Source organism: Solea solea, chromosome 3, assembly GCF_958295425.1.
Source record: "Solea solea chromosome 3, fSolSol10.1, whole genome shotgun sequence".
NCBI lineage: Eukaryota > Metazoa > Chordata > Actinopteri > Pleuronectiformes > Soleidae > Solea > Solea solea.
Genome location: NC_081136.1, coordinates 10,414,151 through 10,440,000, shown reverse-complemented (window position 1 = coordinate 10,440,000; position 25,850 = coordinate 10,414,151). Strand labels below are relative to the sequence as shown.

The window sequence follows — 25,850 nt, the reverse complement described above, 5'->3', positions numbered from 1 at the left end:
GGCCACCAGAGATGGCAGACTTCACCCCATTCACACAACAAGCCTGATGTGTCGTCCTATGACCTGGAGTCTGCAGGAATTCGTGTGACACAGAAAGACTAACCCTGTGAAACCAGCTGTAATTGAGCTCAGGTCCATTTCCCCAGATTGACCACCGAGTGTTTTGATGAATATTTTTTTTGATGCTCCGATTTGGCTAGAGACGTTAAAGTTGTTGCAGACTCAAAACTAAATTTCAAACAGCTGTTCTCTCTTCCTCCAGCGGTGAATATTTGACAACTCAGGGAGCGATTAAGCAGCTCGTCTTCAAGCAGATAACTGAGCTTGAAATCTTGTAGTGTGAATTTGGCCGAGCATGAACAGCAGCATAACTTGATTCAATTAATCGGAATCAAACATTAGCCTGTAAAGTGTTCAGTGTGTGTGAATTGGTGATCTCTATTGGTGAGACTGCAACTAATGTGTCAGGGAACTACGGTGGCCTTTGTGTGCCAGAAAGGATGAAAACATTCTTTAGCAACTCTTGTTACTCCACCTTCTGTTAGTTTATGCATATGGTTTTTTGTGGAGTGGGGCAGTTTGTGCTGAAGTAAACTGCCCTCGCCTTTATGTACAATCACTATAAAAAAGGACTATACTAACATACTTATAGGTAGAATATTCAATTTATGGAAATAAATGCTACTAAATGTTTCACAGTGGACCTTTAAAACGCTAAATTGAGTGATCGGTCCTCAGGATTGGAGAAATACTTAAAGTGAATCATACCAGTGTTTCCAGATCCTGGTGAGGAGTTGTTCTCATCGTTGTTGGAAGAGGAGGAGAGAACGCCGCCGGACGTCTTTTCCGACTTGTCCACCGTGCTGCTCAGCATTGACCTGGGCGGAGAGGGACCACAGGAGAGACAGAAACATAGGAAGAAGGGCAAAAGGGGCAAAGGAGGAGAAAAAGAGAGGTGAGGACGACAGTAGAGAGAGAGAGGAGCAGAGAGACAAACGGGAAAAGTGTGAGAATTATTCAAAAAAAAAAGGAGGTGGTGAGAAAAAAGGGAGAGGAAGGATTGAAATGAGGCAGATGAGGTTGTGTAAATGAATGAAAGACAAAGCAAAAAAATTCTCAGTACCCCTTTGTGTGTTTGTGTGTGTTCTTGTAACATGTCAAACATGAGTCGTCATTTGTGTTTTGGGTGTGTGTTTGTGAGACACAGTGTTTTGTGATGTGATCTAACACACTAACACACATTTGGGTACTCGGACTCTGATTTCCCCTCACACACACACACACACACACACACACACACACACCATCCCCTCACATCATCATGCAGGTCAACCTCCACACCATCGCTACTTCTTTGGGATGCTAACATTCACCGCCAATCTCCCGCCCCCTGATTGGTTAAACCGTTATCACCATCACCAACTGATTATACAGTACACCACAGCTCGGCCCCCACTTTCCCAGCCATTCACAACAAGCTCGGAGATCATCTACTGATTGGCTCGTCTAATGATTGGCAGGCAGTTTTTTTTTGTGGGGATTTAAGGGGGTTTTCGGTTTTCAGGCTGGTTCTGGATCTCACCTGCTCCCCTCATCCCGACCCTCTCCCTCATACGGACTCCTCGAAAAAAATCAACACAAGTTTAGTCTTTTTTTTTTTTTGAAGACTAAGGGCAACATCTGGACTCTGAGACAGATAGTAAATCAGCTGACTGAACATGGTCCCGCTGCTCGCCATGCCTCACGTAACGTTCCAATCCGACCACTGAAATCCTTGCTACTGGTAACTAGTGAGTGGAGCTACTTCAGGTTCCAATGCCAGTTTAGCTCTGTGAAGCCACTATAATATCACCTCAGCATAAAGGGAACACCATGTGTAAAGAGAGATAGAGCTGGAGCCACTTTTCATTTAGAGAAATTAAAATATACCACTAGTGCCCTTGGCCGTCTATGTACGTATTTTTTATTGGGGCATGTTTATTTTTATTCTATTGTATTTTTGCAAAATAAAATGGTGGAAAATGTAAATCTGTGTTTTCTAAAGCTGAAAATGACAACACATGAATGTATTGCTTTATCCAAAAAAACCAAAGACTTTACTGCCATAGAGGAGCAAATTAACTACATATTTTACATATGGCTTTACAGAAGGTGAAATTAGAACTTTTGTTTTTATTCAACAATGAAAAGTTGTTAGTGATAAATGAACTGATTTGATAATTGGTGAGACAGCCGACTGCTAAACTAACAAAGTTATCGGTGTGAAATTTCATCACCTGAGGTACACTGTGTTAGTTATTTTAGGGATATACAATACAAGTTTAACAGGTTATGACAAAACGAAAGGCTTTGACAGTTAACAAAGTCACCTATTTTGCTTGTGTGGTGCAACCTGTTTAAATTCAGCCTTTGTTAAGGTGGAGCCAGAGTTTATAGATGAAATGGTGCTGAACCTAAAAAATTAACTGGTCCAAATTAAAATGGTACTTGGGACAAAATGTAAAATGCTTCAAAGGAGACAACTCATTGTAGAGGACACTTGGCAGTATTTTAGGCTGGAACAGACTGGAAGGGCATGGAATGAGATGGGATGTAATTCCAACAAAATGTGAAATGGAATGTTTTGGACCAGGATTTGGAACAGAATGGTTGGCATGGTGACGGCGGGTCCTAAGGTTAAAGCATTGCTAAAAAAAACTTTATTAGTAACAAGTGACATATACACATTCACACACACACGCACACACATCCTGAAAACTTAACTGAAATTATTGTGACATTACTGTAAATGTAGCCTTTGAAACACAAGATATTCTGTCATACCAGCACACAGACAAACTAACGAGGAACTAACAAAAAACAAACAACAACACAGACAAGACAGAAAATAGCAACACACATGCAGACAGTGAATGGAGCATGACAAATTCAAACAGTTGTATAATGTTAGATTGATTCTGTACAGAGAAATTGTATTATTTCTGTTTGGCCCCACTAAACAATAACCAAAAACAGTATAAATTAAAATTCCTCCTGCAACAAAAACATGGTTAAATATAGAGAACATGGAAAAATAACAAGTGGAGACGTGTGGAAAATATATATATATAAAAAGCTTTCACAAATAATGAAAAATAAAGATGAATTGTAGACAAAATATAATTTGTGCCATTTTGAATGCCCAGTTGCGAGTTAAAATGAAGGCATGCAAAACCGCCCTCAAAGAGATAATATGATTATTTTGATGCTACATGTACCTCACATGGACAGTCCCACTAAATATGGAGCAAAACTGTACATTTAAATACATCTGCACCATATTCATACATTTGTATTTAAAGGCTGCTTATAACTCTTCTCATATAACTAATCCAGTGATGCATGAGAATAGACTTACAATAATGCTCGATATAGCTTCCATCCACCAGGTGGAGCAATGGTCCAGATTAAAAGGAACCTGCCCTGTGTGCTGGTAAAGAGCAGCCAACACATTCAAGAGCCAGTGTGTGAGAGACACATGTGGACGTGAAACGTGTGTTCAGCTGTACCTATGTAAATGTGTGGGGTGTGTACAGGAAGAAGACGACTGTGTGTGTGTGTGTGTGTGTTCACAGTATTAAGGTCTTTCCCAGAAGACGACTGTGTGTGTGTGTGTGTGTGTGTTCACAGTATTAAGGTCTTTCCCAGTCAGAGTAGGTCAAAGCCATCCAGTTCTGTTGCTGCTGCTGTTGTTAGAGAGCCAGTGCCATAGTGAGAACAGATCAGTGAAAGAGAGAAACAGTGCAGCCTCCAGATAAGTGTAGCCTGAGAAACACTGCAGCTCCGTCCCTCCTGGGTCCTTCTCCTCTCTACCTCCATCCATCTACAACTACCAACTACAGCCTGGGACTTCTTATTTTTATACAGTGTGCTACTTTGGCAGTGAGAGCTACAGAAAACATCACAATACAAAAAAAAAAAAAGAATTCCAACTTCAATCTTTCAGCAAAGGAGAATCCAATTGTGATTAAATTGATGAGGGTGGTAAGGCGAGATGGATGATGTTTTTTTTAGGAGGCGTTAGCATGTATACGGTTAGCAGCATTTTAATATTTCGGGGGAATTCAGCCAAGGTAATGAAAATTTGAGAGAAATGTGATGATATTCTCTTTGGTTAACTTCTTGGGGAAGATTTCTGATGAAGTTCTCAATTAGAACAGGGCAACATCTAAACACCTGCATCTAAAGCTAAGAAAAAGAAATGGTTAAGAGCAGGAAGGAGGGGAGTTTGATCTATTGCACTATTACAACCTGACCTGAATCTAGGGCGCTACAGGGGGAATACAAGCTCACACACACTACCTGGTAAAATAAATGGGAGGAAATGATGGGGGGTTGGGGTGGAGGGGTGAGGAAGAGGTGGATGGAACGATGGAGGGACGGAGAGGAAGAGGGTTGAGGTATTATTGTGCTGCGTGGTGATGGAGTGAGTGAGTTAAATGTGTCAGTAGGTGAGGGAGGGGAGTTAGTAAAAATAATAAGGAAAAATAAATACATAGGCCATAACGCGGCACTCAAAACCAGAGGGCTCAAAAAAAAAGGGCCAACCACAGAGAAAAAAAAAAAAATAGGAGAAAGGATAAGGCTCAAGGCACAAAAGAAAGATTTCAACAAAAAGCTGCACAAAACACCAAAAGGGGAGGAAATATATATATATATGTAAAATATATATGAAGAGAATATACGTATGTGTATATCAAGGGGTTATATATTTAACCGTGGGGATGATGCCTACCTTCTCGGAAACCTGAACGACAGATTTCTACAAAAACAAAAGAGGGATAAAGAAAAAAGAGAAAAACAAAACGTATGTATAAAACGTATATATATATATATATAGACTTTCCTGTTATAGACAAGCTGCCCTCTTGAGTAACAAACTTTAAAACAAACATTCAGTCCAACATGAACCCGACACACATGGGATTGAAGCAGCAAAGCACAAACCAACATTAAACATGAACATCAAAAAAGACAATGTCAGTGTTGTCCTGCAGTCAACCTTCACTTTCAGTGTGCACATTGTCAAATCACAACACAACATCTTAGAGGTATTTAGTAAGTTGTGCGGGAAAATTCCACTGAGACCCACATTTAAACATGCTCACCCCCACCCACCCCTTCGTCCAACATGACCACAAAGCACTCCTACACGTTAAGAACAGTCTTGCGTGATCCTGAAAAGAAGAACTTAATCTTTAAAACATTTGGAGAAACAATCTACTTCACACTACACACTCACAGACACACACACAGACCAATGCATCTGAAGTACAGAGAAATGTCACTCTCCAGCCCAGGCAAAATGTGCAGTGGTGACGATATATGATACGTTAATAAAACAAACAGCTTTAGTGTAAACGTGTGTGTGTTAGTTTGAATGCAACACAACGTCTCTGTCTCCACCAACTCAACAACCAGAATGCCAAGTTGAGTGCGTGTGTATGTGTTTGCACGCACTTGCATGTGTCAAGGTGTCCCCACTAGCGGTATTTATAGTTGAGGGAAAAGTGATATCTCCGGTGTAACCATGGATACTGTCGCCACAGAGCTACAGTATCTCTGAGTGGGAGGCCTGGAGAGTGGCTGTGCCTGTACCTCCGCCTCTCTCTCTCTCTCTCTCTCTCACACACACACACACACACACACACACACACACACAGAGCGAGCAATCTCAAACCCTGTGTGTGTGTTTAAACAGAACTAAATAATTTACACAAACAGCAATACGTACACATCCTTCCTCACACTTTCATTCAAAATTCACCTCCAGGGTTGGACGACGAGGACAAAAACGTTACTCTAAACCTTACCTACTCTCTCTGCTTTTCATCCTTTAATTGCTCACTTGGACCTCCCTCTTTTCAGGCTTGCTCATTCCTGCCACCTCACTTCCTGTCACTTCTTTCCCTCCACACTTTTCATTCTGTAAAGCAGCATCTGAACATTATTTGCCTCACTGATCCACTCCGTCTCTCTCGTTCTGACTCCGCTATGTGGAGTCAGCACTCTACACTTAGTAAAATTAATTAATAATAATTTCCATAGGTAAAAACCAGCAAATATACATTTGGGATCATTTCCTGTAGTATTCTAAATTGACCTGTGATTAAATTATGTATTCCCGGTAGTGAAATGTAAGTTAAAGATGACAAGTGAAAAGAGCAAAAAACAATACATTTTAATTACCTTGTATATATCCAATTTCCCTGCGTCTCACAAGCTCATGTTGCTCTATTTAAAATACATCACTGAGTTATATAGTTGCACTGGGAGACATGCTCTTTTATGGGCACTGTAATTTAACAGTCTCCTGCTTTCAAAGCCCACAGATAAATTTAACCACAGGTAAAAATAGTGCACAAAAATCAATGACTATTGTAATACTGTTTTGTGTCATTTCATCATTTTTAGGCACGTTGACATGTCACAGGAGGACAAGCACAGGTGTAAACAGTAAAACTAATCACTGGGACCCGTTAACATTATCAGAAACACCTGGGTCTCTGCTGCTGTGACAAAGTCCAAGCGTCCACTGTGAAACAGACCTATATACAGTCAATGGGTAACCTATTTAGTTTAGCCGTTACTATGACAGAGTACCAGAGACACAGTAGAGAAGTCAAAGAACAGAAATTAACTAATGAACAATTTCATTTAGGTCTTTTGTTAACGTATATGCTTAATATTGTAACCATTAAAAACTATGTATTCATAGCCAACTGTTTCACTAATCATCTATTTTGCAATATTTTTGACATAATATATCTGCATGGAATATAATTCAAAGTTGTGTTTTTTCCCACAGCCAAAATAAAAGTAATATCAGTGGACACTAAAGAGGCCAAGTTGGTAGATACCCATGGGAGTAGTTACTGCTGCAACCTTGCACTAGAGGAGTGAGATGAAAACTGGGCCAGACATGGAACCAAAACCAAAATTACTCCTCAGTCACCACAGCTCCAACGAAAATTATAGAGAAGACACAGCTGTTGCCTTCCTCTCCCTTTCTACTTGCTGCACAGTTACAGATCAGCACAAGTTTAGCGATAGGGACGAGATGGGATCACCCCCCTCTGAAAACCAGTGATGACATGGATATACAGTACAGCATTCCTGAGAGGAAATGAGCACACAAAATGACTTGTAATGTAAACCTAGTCATTTTCTGCTCCAAACTGAAACCACAATACTCAGAAAAAACCTTTAAACTGTACTTAAGTTACAAAGCAGCTGGATAATAAATAGAACGGTTGCTAACAACTGTTAACATTTACAAAAGTACAAACTTCCTTCTTCTGCCCCATATCCTCTCCTGTTGTTGCTACTTCATTTCCCTGCACATAGACTGTGACAAAGTTTAACCCTATACTCGTCACCCTTCCCATTCTTTCATGTTACTGCTTCCCCTTTTCGCTACTCACCTGCGTACAAACTTGGATGTGAACTTGCTGAAAATCCCTGTGGCGCCATGTGTCCTCCGAGCCTGGCTGTTTCCGTGCGACAGTGATGGGGACGCAGGCCCACCGGGGTAGGCAGAGCCTTGTTGGTCCCGGGCACCCCGCTGCTGGCCAGCATGGAACGTGCTGCGGATGCCCACCCCCCTGGAGAAGTTGGTCCGGTCTGACACGGCAGCACTGCTGATGTTGTGGGCAGACGGGGAGGCACCGGGCGCCCGCTGTGGTGGAGCACTACATAGGAGAGTAAGGAAAGAGAGGTAGGAAGGGATGGGAGGGATGAAGGAGGACATGTAAAGGAGAGGAAAGGTGTTAGATCAAAGAGATGGGAGATTTAAAGGTGTGATAGAATAAGAGGGAGAGAAGAGAAGAGGAGGTGCAAATGAAGAAGAATTCAGAGAGGCAGAGAACACAAAGGACAGCACGAAAGAGAAAGTGTGGTGAGGGTGGAATGAAAATGCAAAGACGACAAGGAATAGAGACACAAAGTGAGGTGTGGGAGGTGAGGCAAGAGGACAGAAAAGGGAAGAAGACAGGCATCAAGGGGGGGGAGTGAAGGTGGGGTGAGGAGGAACACAGTTAGACAAACTCTAAGAGAAGGAAATCCCTTCTTTAGTTACTCTTCTTTAGCCACTTACCTCAGTGTTATGTCATACAAGTATCTATTCTATGTCTAACATCTGCTGACCCCGACATTTCAGATTTATGATCCTTAAAAAGCCACCAAATCAATATTTGGGTTCATATCAGATCAGTGAAAAAACACACAGGTAGAGACACACACTTAATCCTCTTTGCCTCAACTGTGGGGGTTCTGCTTTCTCTCTTCCACACACAAACACTATTCAGGTAAAATTCTGCATTTGCTTTGTAAATTCCATGCCCTACTGTGTGACACTAATGCACCTGCACCAGATGGCAAGCCCAACAAAAATAAATAGCAAAGAATGAAAAAGCAAACACACAAAGTTCACAGCAGACAAGACAGGCAAATGAGTAGAATAAACAAACGGCAATTCACTGCAGATGTCTGCAGCTGACAGTGGGACATAGAAGTTACAGGCGCAAGGATATATTTACCCTATATGTGGTCAACATCCACATTACATTATTAAGTTCAATAAAGGTTGTTTAAATGTAAGCAGAGTCACATAGCCACCATATAATCTGATCTGTAACCACGACAATCTAAGTTTATATAATGAAGTTTTGAAACCACATAAATTCAAACATTTTCGGTGTCAGTGTGACATTTATGGGGTTTTAACCTCACATTTTGTCAAAGCTGGCTTTCAGTTGGATCACAGGAAGACAAACGCATGCAAACAAACACACATGTCTACACAGAGGAAAGAAATGCTGGATCAGTCTGATTAGTTGGGACGAATGTGACACTAAAGCTATGAGATAAACAACTATCTTTGTCTGTTAAGTTTTAAGGCAAAGATAATGATAGACTGTAGCATCTAAATAAAGTGTAACATAGTGGTGTGGTATAAAGGCTGATGCATCATTTCCCAGCTAAGTGTACTTGATTTGTCTATATCAGCCTGCACCACTACTTTATGCAAATATGGAGGAACCAGTGTGTTGCATTACTTACACTGGAGCATTGATGTAGGTTGTTAAATAAATGTAAATGAATGAAAACTGTAAATTTTTTTAAGAAGGGTGTGCAGGGACAACTGGTTAAAACAAGAATGAATGGAAATTAAGTACACAGACCATGTTCTGAGCAAACGTACCTATTCCTCATTTGGGTACAATCTATGGCTTCATCCACATTACTCCATTATCATAAAAAAATGCACAAGTTTCGCTATGGGTACACGCCCAGTCCACATTACCCCAGTGTTTAGAGGCAGAAAAATTGAGAAGTTTGGTAACACTCCAGGGCATCATTTTAGTCTGGAAGTGCAGAAATGGAGACCTTTGGAGAAGATGACTCGCTAAACTACATGTTTTCTAAATAGTTCTCCTCAGTCGCCACTGAAGTATAAGCGGTGTGTGAAAAGCTCCTGTTAACACTTCCTAGTACGTTTCAGTTTCACCTCATTTTTTGGTCTCACGCCAGAACTCCTCATTCATACTTTTCACCATTGTGCAAACAACTGCAGCAGAGAGAATCAAAGCCTACCTGAATGGTCATGTTTTCAGGTACGTATGAAGTATGAATGCAGGCTACTTCTGATGCGGAGCCGAAATGCTCATCTGGTTTCTATCTGAAAATGCCATTTTGAAATGAAAACGTAGTAGTACGGATGTAGCCTAAGTGCTGGAGTGGTACCTTCTCTCCATCGTTCCCAACCAGCTTCTGAACAGCCCAAGCTCACTGCTGAACGACGCATGCAACAGAGCAACACTTGAACATAGAGCAGACAAAAGCACATAGAGCCAGAGGGCCACCTTGACATTTGCTCTGCTGGAATTTAAGTATGACATTTATGGGTTTTTCACTAGACAACTGTCACCAGTTGTGGGGAGTCTCTGTCTGAGCAAGTGACATATCAGCTCAGTCTCAGACAGTAAATAAGGGACCTGAGGAACATATTCAAAGACCTTTCACCCTGTAACAAGACAGATGGCTGGCAAAAAAGAGAAAAAGTGGACCTAAAATATCAAAGTAGCCCTTCAAACAGATACAGCCAAGCAGGGAAGCTGGCCAACAAAGCAACATACACACAAACCAAGCACAAAGACAACAAATACACAGACTTTGTAACAGATGTCCGGCAAGACACAGACATTATTCAGTTGATTCAACCAGATTTGTCACACTTAATCAAGGAAAACAGGGTTTTCCCATGCAACTTTAATGCATGGCATTAAGAGAAAGGCTGCAAAGGCGACTTGATTAACACAAGCATGACCATTCACTTCCAGCAGCTGGGGAAAACCCCTCTGTCAACAAACACAATATTTCAGAAAACCTAATGAAGCACAATTATCTACACAGGTCAGGTCACATGCAGCAGATTATACAAGTTTCCACACAAACATGAATCAACACTAGTGTTACATTAACATTTGGTCTGATTCTTCCCAGAGCATCTGTGCTTTTACATAGCAAAAGTAATCAATGACAAAAAAATTAATGTTTATACATTTGGACAACTGATGGGACTATAAAAGGGTTTATTAGATTTTGAATGCAAGAGTTTTTTCCCCCCTCTTCAATTTCACATTTCCTATGATATGTGTCTAATAGTTGTGTAATGTCTGGATAAGGATAAATTTACTATTTATTAAACAAAGACCTTCCGACTTTAGATCTTAACAGAGAACAGTCAGGCTCAATTGTGTATCAATTCAAATGTAACTGCAGTTGAGTAACTTAAAGTTAGCATAACAAAATATAGTGCCTCATTCATGAAAGTGTCTCTAAATTATGTCACAGAAAAAACAAACAAACATTAGTCACAAGCTGAACTAAATGACATTTCCTTCAACTGTAAAACGGGGAAGTTGGATAAAATAGTTAAATACTCAAATGTTATCTGCTCATTCTTGATCAATCTTTATATTGTCCTCATCAGTTTAGTGAATTAAGTCGTCAAAATATATATTCTCTTCTCTGAATCTGTTCCAGTCTTTTTGTTTTCCTGCCAGGAAACAACCCTTGTAATAAAATATCTCTGGTCTGCAAGAGGTACAGAAAAAAAAAAACCTGCTCGTCTTGTTTAAAGCTCTCACTGTTCAGTAATTGTCCACCGGGTAAATGTGAGATCTGAGCGGGAAAAACGAGCAACGTCACAGTGTTTTCTGAACTCCACCATCTCCTTCTCTGTTGCTAAGTAACTCAGTACAGCACCTCTTTGTTTGAGAAACAGACTGAACACTAACTTACTGCTACTGAGATAAGACAGTGTTATGTAATGTTTGCTGCTAAACAAATGCTAACTTTGTTTCCTGGTTCTGGATTGCTGTATGAAGGGTGAAAACAATCTATCAATTCCTTGGAGAAGTTAAAATCAGCAAACACATGATACTGAGCGTGAAATAAGTGTATATTTTATTTTAATTCGTTTACTAACCTATTGAATGCGTTCAAATGCCCTTTCTTACTTTGTCAATCATTTACTTTCTTCTCGTGATACTTTGCCAGCGTTTTGAAGCAAATTGTTACGGTTGAGAGTAAATTTAAATTTATCTGAGAGTAAATGAGATTGTGAGTTGACATCTTATGAACATTTTCTCTTTAGCGAGTCACTTGGTGAATGTGTGTATATAAATGTGCATGTGTGAGTTGGCTGCCGGCAAGCAAGCAGTCTGTGTTGAATAAAACACACACTCTTTGGGGACAAAAACAAGCATCTTTGATCAAATTCACAATTTGGGGCAAAAAGATAAAAGACCGGTGGACAGTTAACTGCTGTGTGTGATTAAAATGTAATCAAAAAGAATAAAAAGAAGTTGTTATTCCCCAAAAAATATTTGCTGTTTTCCCTTTTAATGAAACGGAGGTGGAACAAATCATTAAAACTTTAGAGCAAACAAATTATATAGCCCTTCTTCAGCTCTCCCTTTTTCCTTTGTCCATTAATGATGGATGACGATCTTTGCCGAGTAAAATGGTGCATGCTGAAGGGGGCTGAAAACGCTACGAGTTTTTGTGTGTGTGTGTGTGTGTGTGTGAGTGAGTAAAAGACTTGCCTTGGCCGTGGTGCGTGCAGGTCAGAGGGGCATGGATGATTGGAGGAGGACAGGGACTTTTGGTGGCGGGGACGCGAGGAGGAGGAGGAGAGGACGGCAGCGGCTGAGGCAGTAGAGGCGCGGGAGCCCGGAGTGTTTAGGCTGGGAGGAAGGAGGGAGGAGGAGTGCCCCGCCCGACACACACACACAAACACGCGTACATTTACACACCGACAAACGTGAGTAACACACCAGACATGCACACATAAATACGCACCAGCACAATACACATTCACACACAGGCAAACACAACACGGGCGGGGTTTATGTGTGGGTGGGCGAGAGGTGAGGTGGAGCATGGTTAGAAGCAGCACTTATTGAACACACTAGGGTGGGGGGAGGGGGTGGGGGTGAGAGAGCAGAGATTCAGGAGAACGAGTAAAGGAAGAAGACACTAAAAAAAAGAAGAAAACATGTAGAACAAGAGGACACACATGGAACAATAAGGAAAAGTTGGTCTTTTGTTTTTTCCGATGACATTTCTCTTCAATGTGCTTCTCACAAAGCACAATGAATGATTTTAATATGAACCCAAACTGACCAAAAAAAAGACCAACTTTGACACACACCATACAGTGAAACACAGACTGAAAACACACTTAAGGACAAACAATGTGGATACAGTCTGTATGAAAAGTCTCTTTTACATGCCTATATTGAATTCAAACATATTCCTATCTTTCAATTGTCATTGTGTTGCATTGTTCTGGATGAAATGTGTTTCATAAACAAATATAACTATTATGAGTTGACCTATATTTTTAAGTTGCCAAATGTCCTTGTTGACAAGCAGATGTGTTATGTAACATCACTCTAATGATCATTCCATAATTAAAGTTTTATAGATGTGAACTGTCTGGTGACTTCTGCCTGTCCAGTGCCCAACTTCTCTTTTCTCTGTCCTTTTCCACAGGAGACATTCTAAACTGTTTTGTATTTATTAAAACCAAAAGCTGGCTATTTTCCTGAACCTTCTCTTAATCAGCAAGGAAACTATTGGCTGCAGTACGGACGGCACTAACTTGCCTTTTTCCACAACACAGAACCAAACAGTGAGAGACAGGAGAGAGTGGTACCACGGATAGACAGAGAGGGGGAGAGACAGTTAAGGAAAGAGAGCAGAGGAATAAACAGTGAGGAAGAGACAGGGCAACATTTGTAGAGGTCAACCAAACAGCTGCTACTTACAAAGAAAACAAACACGTAGCTAAGAAGAAAACACACTCTTTTTCTGACAGGGATTAGACTGACTAGTGATGGAAAGATATCTGCATTCACTGCACAACTTTGAACATATGTGACATGTATGTTTAAGCCTGTGTGTCAATGAGTTTGTATGTGTAGAGCCTCAGACAGTGTGTGTGTGTGTGTGTGTATATATGAACATTTTTGTATGTGTAAGCCTATTAAGAGCCAAGTACAGGCACCATGTAGTAGAGTTAATATTCCATCACAAGCCTTCATAATCTCCTTAGAAAAAGAGGAGGGGGAAGAGAGAGAGAATACTATTAAGACATAAGAAAAAGGAAAAGAAAAGGACACACTGAGAAAATGTGAGTGACTTTTGATCCAGAGGTACAAGAGGTCAGACGCAGATAAGGGAGGACCAAGTGAAGAAAATGAGAAAAGAGCAAAAAAGAAACAAAGACTTGGGGAGGTTGGGGTGAGGGTTTTACAAGGAATAGTAGCCCAAACTTCAAAGCATTAATGATGATTAAAGAAAAAAAAAGGAACTTAAAAATTCAAAGCAGATGAAATACACTAAATTAGTTAGCAGTCTACCATGGCTAACACACCCACAGTATTTAAAAAAAAAAGAAGCAAAAAAGCAATGCTGCCTCGAATGACCACCTCACCACCACGTAGTGCTCGGGACCAGAATCTTCTGAAAGCCACATCAGACTACAGACTGAACATGGACTGAATCCAGTTTATGTTTTACGTGGGACACTTCAGTGGAAAGGAGGAGGTCATTCGAGGCCGATACATGAACAAGTAATAAAGCAGTAATGACAATGACCACTGCAACATGGGAGGAATTAGGGCTTGGCTTAATATTGAATGCATTTAAAAAAGTAAAAAAAAAAAGAACAAGCAAATGGCTGGTTAAAGCATGAGTGATATGCGGGCGGTTTATATAAGGACGCGCAAGAGGTGTATGAGCTCGCTCCTGGCCGATACAACTGACAGACGGACGACTTTGTTTGACAGCAAAAAAAGACAAAAAAGAAATTTCATGGCCTTGTTTTGAACATTTGAAGTCCACAATCGATATAAGTGAGGAAGAGAGGAGAGTTGGAAGGAAGAATTACGCTATGCAGGATAGAATGAGAAATAAAGGTTTAACAGAAGGAGACTATCACACCAAAGAACTAATTCAATGAATGAAGTATAGAGAGAATAAAATAAGCACAATTTACAGCTAAATCTAGCGGTTGATTGTTATGTGTCTTTTATTTGGGTTAAACAGGTTAAATTATTACTTTTAGATTTTGGTTATGGTATAGGTCAGAGGTTTTTTTTTGTTTTTTTGATAATGGAAGAAGAGTTATCCAACAGATGAGAAAAGAAAGAGGAGTTAGAGATTGAAGAACAAATTAAGGCCACTGTGTTATCTTCTTCATGAGCGAAAGTGGAACTGTGTGTCCAGCAAACTCTGCTTTGCTCTGACTGGCAGGCCTTCATCAGACCGTCTCGGGTAATCTGTAATCTACTGGAGTTTTGGCCTAAATACCCAAGAGAGCCCGATTTCCTCATCCAGGAGGGCTCGCCCTGCCCTGGACTGTGGGCCTCACTGAGCCAGCTGGCAGAGCTCTGGAGAGAACCAGCCAAGGTCTGGGATTCAGTCACTGACAGCTGTAGCACTGCTTCATTCACAAACCAGAGTGAGAGTGCTTGTATTAAGTGTGAGTGAAGAAGCAGCGCTCTGTGAGTGTGAGAATGACTATGTGGGTGTTCTCGTCCCCGTCTTCCCTTTGTCATGGTGTGTGGTGCGAGTACCTGTCTTTGCCGTTCTGGATTCCCTGGCTCAGCGTAGATCTTTCAGTCAGCGGAGAGTTCCGACTGCGAGCAGTACCAGTGGACAGGATGCTATTCTGTATGGAGAGGGAGGGGGGAAAAAGAAAATTGTGAGAAATATAGAAATTAAAAAGACTGGGAGATTAGTGAAGAACATGGAGGGTGACTTTAAAGGTTAGAAATTATCCCAGAGCAGCCTGGAGCCAGTAATGACTTCACTCGCCAAAAATGAATTACATCCTCACCAAATGATGCTTTGAGTGTATTTCCTATAATACATTTTCAGCAGCCTCTCAAAATGACTTGTGCCATCACATAATTACAATATTATTGCATGTTTACCCTAAGTAACTGTCTTTTCAAGTCAACGCACTGTGGAAAAAGCCAGTAGTTTTGCTCAAAAGTCAAATAGTTTTTCGTTACGTTTTACTATGCAGCAACTGTAAAAAGCTAAAGAGTTTAGTAATTTTAGATAAAGTGTTAAGAATGTATCATGATCTGAATGATTTTGGTTTGTGTAATATTATCATATGCGTTATCTTTTCTTTTGCTATGTAGAACTACCAACTGGTGAATAAAATAGGGTTTTTTTTTTTGTATGCCATATTGACATTTGGGCTCACAGTGGAAGGCGTAGCGCTCTTCTTGCGGTCAGAGGAGACAAGAGGACTGGCCGGCACCTTGGTAGTGGAGCTGCCTGATGAACCTTTCCTCCCAGAATCCTCAACTGCAGTGCGGTTGTCTTGACCTCCCCTCTTAGAGTAGGAGGAGCCTGGGGGAGGGACAAGAGAGTACATGAGAAAGGCTCCACTCAGACCTTTGACTTCTTCTAATCTGCACCATCATCTGCTCTGCTACCCATTAGTTAATTTCCTGTCATCATTTTAAGAAATCGGCTTTATATCAATCTGCTGAGTGAACAAGCCATTCAGTCAAACTTTGTCCTCCCTCCACTCCACCCTGTCCTGCTTTCTGTACTACCTAATCCACTTCTCTCACCTCAAACTTTATTCAAATAATCAGCTCACCATAATTCAACTATTTTACTCATCCTACCTGTTCTGTTCTTCCCTCCTTTTCCAACATGGCTACTGATTATAAAACTGACTGCTATATCTAACACACACCACCATCTCCCGTTCCCCTCTGACACAAATACAATCTCACCCTGGTCATTGGTTCTGCGATTCTGACTCTTCTGGTTGGATGACACGCTGCGCTGTACCTTAGAGGTAAAAAAAAAAAAAAAAAAAAGAGGACATAGGTCACTGTGATATCCTTTGTTATGAAGTGATTACAAACGCAGGCAGGGATATTAAGTAAGCAAGTCAGGAGGTTTGGTTGCTGATACTGTTTCACTGGTACAGTGTGTGGGTCTACAAGGGAAGAGAAGAAAACAACAAAGTAGATTCACAAGGTGTTTTAGAGATGGCCAAGCCAGTGCGCTTGCATCTCTGCCTGGAGATGGGGGACCTCATTACATGCTAGCGGAAGACTTCTTGTTCTCATTGTACCTTGTGGGGCGGGGAGGGGGCTTTAATGTTGCTTACATCACTTCCTGGTCGAGGCTTGATGCCACCTTCTTCCAGCTGAGGAAGTAAAAAAACAACAACAATACAGGTCTGAATGAGCAGATCAAGAGACGCTGGTGTGTGCACAACAAACAGGGACTAAAATAGACGTCATACAGAACACCGCATTGTTATGGAGAATCATATTTTGATGATAAACACATGTGGTCAAATACAGAGATGACAGCACCTTTATGTTCCAATGGCTTTAGAGGAAACTATATATGTATTAAAAAATACTGGTCATTTGACATTTTATTGTCTATGACTGCATAGTCATTCCGTTTCAATCACTATAGTTAATGTGATCATTTTTCGGTGTGTGTGTAAAATGTAATCTTAATAGATGCCAGTGCTATTCAGGATATAGTGAATGTGAGTGTGTGAAAGAGAGGAGCAGTGTACCTCGGAGTTCCTATAATCCAGTAGCAGGTATGTAGCCATCACATCATTGTACTTCTGGTTCACCAGCGAGTCCTGAATCTCCTCTTGCGAGAATCCCATTTGCAGCATGATGTCTGCACGCACACAGAAAAAAAAACTGTTTATAATTACTGGGCTTACTCTAAGTCCATAATTCCAAAAATGAATTATCCTTGAGTGCAAGTAAAAAAAACTTTCAAGTGTGTATGTATATGTGTGTAAAAGGAGGAATACGAACATAGTAATACAGAGCTGTGCTGTGTACCTGTCCTCCTGGGGTCCTTATAATCTGGCTGAGGTTCAATGTAGGGTTTGAGTTCTTCCTCCTCGTGGCCCACATTCATCCACCGATCCCTCATTATCTGCTGCTGGGAGCCAAGCCAGATAGAACAGACAGATACAGGAAGACATGACATGTCAAAGAGGATAAAAGAGGCGAAAAGCAGAGGAGAAGGGAGAGGAGGTTAAAGGAAATTGTGACAATAAACCAGAGAGTAACACCATTGCTCTTACGATTTACATTCATTAGTGTTTATATCATGGATTCAGTCAGACTTATCTTTTGTAAAAAAAACAAATAATTTATTTTACAAGGTGTTTGAGAATTCAGATGAAATAGGGTCCTCACCTATGAGTTACTCTCAATCATTTTACATTATTCTGAAATTAATTCATTCTTTTTTCAAACGCAAATTCTTTTCAAAATAATTGTTTGCCATTTTCTCTGCCTAATATCTGCAGTGAAGGCACAAGGAGACACTAAAAACTTGTTTTCACTTGTCGTGCATTCATTTCCTCTTTGGCAGCACAGCATGTTTCACCAGCCTTCAGAAATCCCTGCAGGTTAAACTGGACGGACCATATCTCACTCACTAGCCTGGCAACATTAAGGCTACAAACAACCCATGATGCAACAGTTCATAGTTGTGACGTTAAACTCTCTTTCCATTCAGAAAATCACCAGCAATGAATGAACACATAATTGTAGCACCCATAACCTCTGCTTAACACAAGACGAAAGTCTTCAATCAATTTTTAATGTTTAGGTATAAACGTTTTGGAACTGCTCCATTTCATTTTCAATGACGTCCTCGGACACAAAAACATAACAAATGCAAGAGGGTTTGCTGATTATTACGATGTAAGATTTGAATGTTCACATGTTAATTCAGTCAAACCCAGTCAGTGAGACGCACAAACTCTACTGCAGGTGTAAATGAATTCTAGCACTCAAGCTTGAGTTTTCTTTACAGTATCAATGTGGTGCTGTTTCGAAATGAAGGAGGTCAATCAAACTTTGTAGTCGGTGAGTCATTGTTTACAATACTTGTAATACATGCAGAAATCATGATCGTCATCTTGCTTCTCAATAAAATCCTCCATCTAAAACAGCTGTTCATTCACCTGTTGTGCAACCACATTCAGTGACTCATAAATCCCAAACTAACAAGCCTTTTCTATGCTTTAAAAAAGCATTTAACAGTTGAGCAACAAAGTCACACATAGCTGGTAAAACAAGTGCAAGTATACAGTGTCGCAGTGGGAGTGCAACTGAATAAAATGACATCACGGAATGGACTGATTTACAAACTATGACTGGAAAACTTTGCCTCATGTCTTTTCAGTCTGCATGATTTATAAAATTGAGTGTGAAGGAATTTAATATTACAGTATAATCTGATAAAAGTTTAAACATTAAGACATCAAATCAATTAAACAACATGCCTAAGCTGCTAGACAGGACCTGTTTAACAAAACATTAAGACATTTAAATTGACATTGTTAAACTTAAAAATACTTTTGAGCTGTTAGGGTGTGTCCTTGAGTATTGTGTGCTTCCTGTGTCAATGCACGTGTGTTACCTCGAGGCTGCCTCTTTTCAAGGGGTTCAGGATGAGGAACTTTTTGAGTAAGTTCTCACAGTCGGTAGACATGTAGAAGGGAATCCTGTATTTCCCTCGCAGCACACGCTCTCTTAGTTCCTGTCGATTGAAATACAAACTCAGTTGTTTTTTTTTGGGGGGGGTGAAAAAAAGAAACACGGTGATGGCTAAACTATTCAAAATTTGATGAAACCACTTTCATTTATCAGCTGTGCTTTTGTGGACATCTCTCATCTATATGCAGCTATGTAAGTCTCTTGCTCTCTGAATATATAGCTCACTGTGTTGTATCTTCAATTGACCAAGCTGCAAAATTAGTTGCGGTAACACCCACACATGATTGATAGTTTTGTTAAACAAGTACCCCCATTCCCTTAACTAGAAGCTTGTTAGCATTTAAATGAGCTACAATTCAATCATAATGGGCCATATTAGAAAAAAAATGACATCACACGCTTTCTGGTATTTTGACATTTTTTGCTTCCATACAATCTGAAAGGTAATTAAGTCAAGATAAGGCAGTGGTAAAGGAAAGCATTATTGGTCACAAGGTGCTAATAATAATGTCAAAGTAGCCAATTACTTCAGTGGTTATCTTTAATCCCACTGGAAGGGTCTCAGTAATTATCATTTACTCAAGACACTTAAGGGTAAATGCAGTGACAGATTTTAACTACAGTATGAAGCACACACCAGGCTTTTAAAGAGCTCAAACTGCCAGATTCAAAACTTTACTTGTCTAAATTTCACACTTTTTGCCAGTATATCACACTGAATTATAGCATATCCTAATGGAGTGATAGAAGACAGCCAGATTATCTGTTAAATAAACAGTAAAACCTGGAGAGTTTTTACAAGCATGCCAATACAACACATCACCACAACATTAACACGTTCACTTTCTCAAGAATTCTGCAGTGCATTCTGTAGGGCAGCAGGAACAGAAACCAGTATGACAAATACTACAACCGCCCACAGAATACTGATATCTGCTTATGTAATGCGCAGTAACACACACAAAGACTCGCTCGCCTCTTCCTGACCTTGAGGTTCTGTCCATCAAAGGGAAGCGATCCGCTGACCAGTGTGTAGAGGATGACCCCCAGGCTCCAGACATCCACCTCAGGCCCATCGTACTTCTTGCCCTGGAAGAGCTCTGGAGCTGCGTAGGGTGGGGAGCCACAGAATGTATCCAACTTGTTCCCTAGGGTGAACTCATTACTGAAGCCAAAGTCCGCTATCTTGATGTTCATGTCTGCATCCAGCAGCAGGTTCTCTGCCTGCAGACAGAAAGTGTGGGGGAGAAAGAGGAAAGAGACAAAAAAAAGACTTTTAATACAATAAGCTTCATGTCATCCTGCATGTGCAAAGAAACCAAATACAAATATTTAAGATTGGCAATGTGTGTTGCAGTGTTGATATATAGTTTGGAAACTTGAGTTACACTTTGTCAGAGGTAGATTAACTTTGTCAGAGGCAGAAGAGCAAAGTTGAACAAATAGGACATGCTGACTGCGAGTGCAACATAAAAATTCTCAGGCAAACCAGTGATGACACACCTCATTACTGAAGATCAGTCTGAAATACAACTTTTTCCGGGAAAAACTGGATCCCCAGTGGTGGTGGTGTGTTGGGGAGGGCCGGATTCTGAGTAATAGCCTGGGGCCTACAAGTAGCACACATTGTGCAAAGGGAGCTACCACCATTTATATCTGTGTGTGTGTGTCTATCCCTGAGCCTTAAGTGAGCCAGCGAGCAAGGAGGCGGGGGTTGCCTAGCAACAGGTGCGCTCTCCTTTTTACTAGCACTGAATACTCTTCTGCTTCTGTGTTTAAGTATGTGAGTGTGGACATATATTAAACTCAACACTGACATCGTCCCTAAGCCGTGAACGATTAACTTTGTTAAATGCAAAAGTCAAACTTTTGCAAAAGTTTGTTTTGTTTTTCTTTTGTTTGTCTTTTTAAGAAAGAAGTTCCACCACTTTTGCAGAAGCAGGGGTTAGTGGGTTATAAACCTGAGGTAAACTCTTAATTGCTGCTACACTTATATTTTTTCCCTGTCAGGGACCAGATTGCTGTTAAAGGCATTCTCATTTCAAATCTACTCTTGCAGTGCACGAGTTAAATCCTTCCTGGATTTCAATTTGCCCCCCCCCCCCCGATCAAGAGTGATTAGGATAATGTGTGGGACTGTATGCATTATAATAATGAGAACAGTCTGCCCTCCAGAAGATGAGTGACAACCATCATTCATCATCATTGCCTGCTTTAAGAGTGGAAAATACTTCATGAGCTAGTTTTTTTTTTTTTTTCCAAGTTTATTAAAAGCCCAAAAGCACCCATGCACAGAAAAACTAAGCTCAGATGAGAGATCACTGTCTGGTCACTATAACAATAATCAAGATAATGTATTGTCCACAGTTTTGCCTGCTGGCACAATAAGAGGATTAACAAGTCTTCATAATACTATGAACCAAATGACCATGAACCATTAGATCCATTAGCGTGTGTTGCATTTCTTGTTTGGCAAAAATGATGTGATTAATTGACTGGAAGAAAAAGTAGAGACAGAAACAGAATGACCCAATAAGAGCCAAGCAAAGACATAGATGCACAAAAAGTGTTTACGAGTGAGCATGTGTATATAGATGAATGGGTATGTGTTGAAGGCATTACGCAAGAATGTTACAACATCGATTCGATGACAGAAAGAGGGAGATAAGTGCATGTTCATTTGCATGTGTTCTCTCACCTTGAGGTCTCTGTGTACTATACACTTCTGATGGCAATACTGTACCGCTGACACAATCTGGAGAGTGAGAAAGTGTGTGAGAGAGAGAGAGAGACATGGAGGGGGAGAGAGAGGAGGACAAGATGGATGACACTGTTTTGGTGAGACAGTGATTCCTAATTTTAGTGGGGGAAAAAATTAGGTAATAGTTCCTTGAAATATCTTTTCATAATAATCATAAAACTAAAGAGTATATATATATATGTAGTCGGTCTGTCATCTAAAAGTTTATTCCCCACCTGCTGTCAACGGTGGTGACATACTTTAAATCTTAGTCACACGTACACTAATACTGTAAATTGGCATGAAATTACACAATCATATGAGGACAGTTCCCCCAATACACACCTGTCTGAATTTGGCACGGGCTTCTTTCTCCTTCATCCTGCCATGGGCCACCAAGTAATCAAAGACCTCTCCTGGGAGACGAGAGAAAGAGGAGAAGATTTAGTGTTGGAACCTGATACTCGACTCTGCAAAACCAGTGTTGGGTCAACGGGGCAGTAAATAGGGTACTGTCTTTTGAAACAAAGAGTGGTCACATTGAGCTAAAGTGTTCATTATTTGAATGGCTTTTGTTTTATTACAGACTGAAATTGAACAGAAAAAGTCACAGCATTTCCTTGTTTTATTTTACCCTGTTAAACTAAAAGTAAAAATCACATAATCAGTTTTATATATGTCTATACAGGATATGAAATGCATGAGTCAAAGCACACAAGAGTAGGTGCAGTCCAAGAGTGGCCATGAGGATGTTGTTTGATGGGAGCCATTCTTTTCAATTTTAAAAGTGCTGAGCTTAAGGGGGAATCATTTCACAGTGGCATGCACTTACCTCCACTAGCATACTCCATTACCAGGTACAGAGTCTTCTCTGTCTCTATGACCTCAAAGAGCTTGACTGGAGGTGGAGAAAGAAAAGGCAATGAGAGAATTGAATGCAAAAGGAAGAGCAAGGTGGAGAGAGACAGGGAGGGAGAAGAAAAGGGAAAGAGGTCAGACAGGATGAAAGAATAAAAAAAGGACTAAACAGGATCATTTGCCTTGAATACATAACATTTACAGATCACCTAGGTCTCAGTTAGTGACAACAGAGAAGACGACTTTCAGTATGACTTACCTATGTTGGGGTGATTCAACATCTTCATGATCCTCACTTCCCGGAAGAGCTGTTAGAAACAAGCCACACATAGTGCAGTGTCAAATAGACAATCAGTTGCGAGGTGGCGTTCTTGTGAGTTACATTTATATATGATTTAGTGCCAGATGTGAGGAGCACACCAAATGGTGGACACAGAAACCGACATTAATAGCATTCAAAGAAGAACTTGACATTGTTCCAACTCAAAATTGCAGGGTCAAAGTTGTGTCATTACAAAGATGTGGCATTCTATGATTGACACTGAGAACACAATCATTCACCTCCTGTTTCTAAACATACATATTACATTAATAGAAGCGATAGAGGCATTACAAATTTAAACCTGAGGTCTGTCAAAATTATTTTAACTGCTTGTAAAATAACCACCAAGCATATCTATGACGATATCCTCTGTCTTAATGTGTTTTTTCATTGATTGTTTAGTTCATTTATCAAACAATGAAGACATCTCTCTGTTTTGATAAGACAGGATAAACCACCCACACAAATTCATATAAAGTGGTTGGGGTGGGGGATATATGCAAAGAGAGAGAGAGGTCAATTTCTCTATATATCCATCACATTCACATTCTGTGGCAAGGAGGCGGGTGATCACATGAGCTTATGATACATTTAAATGAGTAGTCAGCCAAATTACAGGTCAAGTTTACTGCACAAAAAGTGGACAATGTGTAGTAGCAACATGCCATTAGCCTTGTGGACATTTGCATTTAGGTCCTTAAAGTGTCTGTTTACCTTTCACATGGCCTACATGTCAAGGTTTGATTACGCTGCCAGGCTTCCCCATGGCGTCACCTCCTCTCTGTTCACTTTTTTTTTTTTTTTTTTTAAATCTACTTGAGAACAGTTATCTCATACATGACCTTTCTGGAAGCAACAGAGAATTTCAATTCTTGCAGAAATGACTGTAAAGTAAGTCTTCTGTCCCCATGTTTATATGCCAACTCATTATCACACGCTGAAGGCCAGACCCAAACAAGCCAGTCTGCTGTTGTGAATACTGTGATCAAATATGTTTTACTGTGCAGAAGAACGAAACCACTTAACAGATGCCAATTCCAATCTCTTCAGCTAGTTAACTTCCATTAACATTATACTCATTCCTGTGATAAGTGCCACGATGAGGTGTCATGAAGTAGTTACACTGATGAGTCAAAAATATCAAGGAAGCCTAATTAGAGCACTGCATAATCCAAATCATCATTTCAACAATTGGCTTTAGTATATTAATATCAAATTAACTTCAACTGACTTGTGAGATTAAGTTCATCTCACAAGTCAATTTATATCAATATTTTGTTCCACTACTAGTATACATTATATTATTTAAAATGTCAATATGCTGACACTCAAAGAACAGCTTTGCAACTGTGACAAACATAACCTAAACTGTATACTTGCAGTTTCTGTTTGACATCAGGTCTCATTCTATACCTTATGTCTACAGTAGTATGAATGTGTGTGTGTGTATATGTTCAGTATGCTAGCATACATGGTTAGAGTGTGCATGTAAGTGGACAGACTCCACCCTGCCACGATCAAAGGAAGTAATTGCAGCTTGTTTCCTGTAATTAAAACTCTCCCTGAAAACTAGACCACTTCAGAAAAAGAGAGAGAGAGAGAAAGTTACAGAGAGGGCTAAAACGAAAGACACATGAAGGAGGACTCCTGCAAAAAAAAGAGGTTTTAAGAAAGGCTGAGGTTTGGCTTTTGTGTGTGTGCCTAAGTCAGAGAGACCCACCTTCTGCAAACTGGAGGAGTTGAGCTGCGTCTTATCAATGATCTTTACAGCCACCTAGAAGCAAACAAGAACATATGCATTTATTATTACACTTTTATTTCTTCACTACACCTGCACACAATGGATTTGACACATCTCTTTGACGAAAACCTGCCCAGCAACAGGCCTATGGGAACAGCACAAACACAGCTATCCTTGTTGGGATTGCCATTCAACACTTCATTGTCAACGGCTTAACCCGAACCTCAACCATAACCGATTCAGACCTAACCCTGACTTAGACCTAACCTCTACAATTAACAAGAAATGGTGAGGAGATTTTGACCAGCCTATGGTCCCAATTCAGTTAATTGATCCCAACGGAACAATATGATCCTGCAGCATGAAGTGATAATCACACAATCAAGGCAGGTGACAGTTGCATAACGGTGCAGAATTCAGGGAAAACACACAGCTAGAGCTGGTTTTATATCCACATCATACCAAGACCTAGAGTTCACAATCAAACAGTGGACACCAACACGTGAAACAAAAATTATACTTAAAAAAGCACACAGGGCTGAGAGACATAACATATAAAAGCGTGAGGGAATATGAAATGAAACAGAACAGGAGAAAAGGCAACAAAGAGAAACTACAGGGATGGGGAGGTCGATTTCTCCATCTCTCATTTCTGTTTTTCGCTGTCAACAAACTATTTTCTTCCACTTCTTTTTCTGGCTGTACTTGTCTGCCTGACTCTTTCATGCCCTCTGACTCTCCCTTGTTTTCTTTGAGAGCGTGTGTGTGCGTGCCAGCAAGTCACATGGAGTGTTATCAGCGTGTCAGGCACAGGGCTGTCACACATTGACAGAGCCCGCCTACCCCTTGGTCTCACACAGGCCAACATTTGACTTGACAGAGCCTCAGACAGAGCCCAGCATGGACTCACACCAGACACACTCTCTCTTAAAGGGACAGACCACTCTGTTACATCACATCTGGAATTTGCAGTAAGCTAGCGACATTTAAGCTTTACTATTCAAGCTGACAATGGTGAACTAATCTCCCGCAGCAGATGTACAGTCTCCA

At 40.5% G+C, this 25,850-nt stretch overlaps 1 protein-coding gene across 16 annotated transcripts in view; it reads right to left on the bottom strand.

Moving 5' to 3' along the window:
• The window catches only part of mark2b (MAP/microtubule affinity-regulating kinase 2b), a 45,241-nt gene that overhangs the window by 3,179 nt on the left and 16,212 nt on the right, over positions 1 to 25,850 (bottom strand). Inside the window, exons 3-20 of one of the 16 annotated variants that reach the window (XM_058625737.1) lie at positions 24,780 to 24,833; positions 22,997 to 23,045; positions 22,712 to 22,777; positions 22,225 to 22,295; positions 21,838 to 21,894; positions 20,127 to 20,363; positions 19,063 to 19,182; positions 17,439 to 17,568; positions 17,183 to 17,295; positions 16,721 to 16,795; positions 16,374 to 16,431; positions 15,830 to 15,978; positions 15,189 to 15,283; positions 12,150 to 12,290; positions 7,464 to 7,730; positions 4,775 to 4,801; positions 1,583 to 1,621; positions 769 to 878 (exon numbers count right to left, since the gene is read on the bottom strand). In XM_058625737.1, the coding sequence (XP_058481720.1) occupies positions 769 to 878; positions 1,583 to 1,621; positions 4,775 to 4,801; positions 7,464 to 7,730; positions 12,150 to 12,290; positions 15,189 to 15,283; positions 15,830 to 15,978; positions 16,374 to 16,431; positions 16,721 to 16,795; positions 17,183 to 17,295; positions 17,439 to 17,568; positions 19,063 to 19,182; positions 20,127 to 20,363; positions 21,838 to 21,894; positions 22,225 to 22,295; positions 22,712 to 22,777; positions 22,997 to 23,045; positions 24,780 to 24,833 (1,858 nt within the window). The remainder of the gene's footprint in view (positions 1 to 768; positions 879 to 1,582; positions 1,622 to 4,774; positions 4,802 to 7,463; positions 7,731 to 12,149; positions 12,291 to 15,188; positions 15,284 to 15,829; positions 15,979 to 16,373; positions 16,432 to 16,720; positions 16,796 to 17,182; positions 17,296 to 17,438; positions 17,569 to 19,062; positions 19,183 to 20,126; positions 20,364 to 21,837; positions 21,895 to 22,224; positions 22,296 to 22,711; positions 22,778 to 22,996; positions 23,046 to 24,779; positions 24,834 to 25,850) is intronic. The other 15 variants (XM_058625739.1, XM_058625748.1, XM_058625746.1 and 12 more) reach the window with 15 other exon arrangements.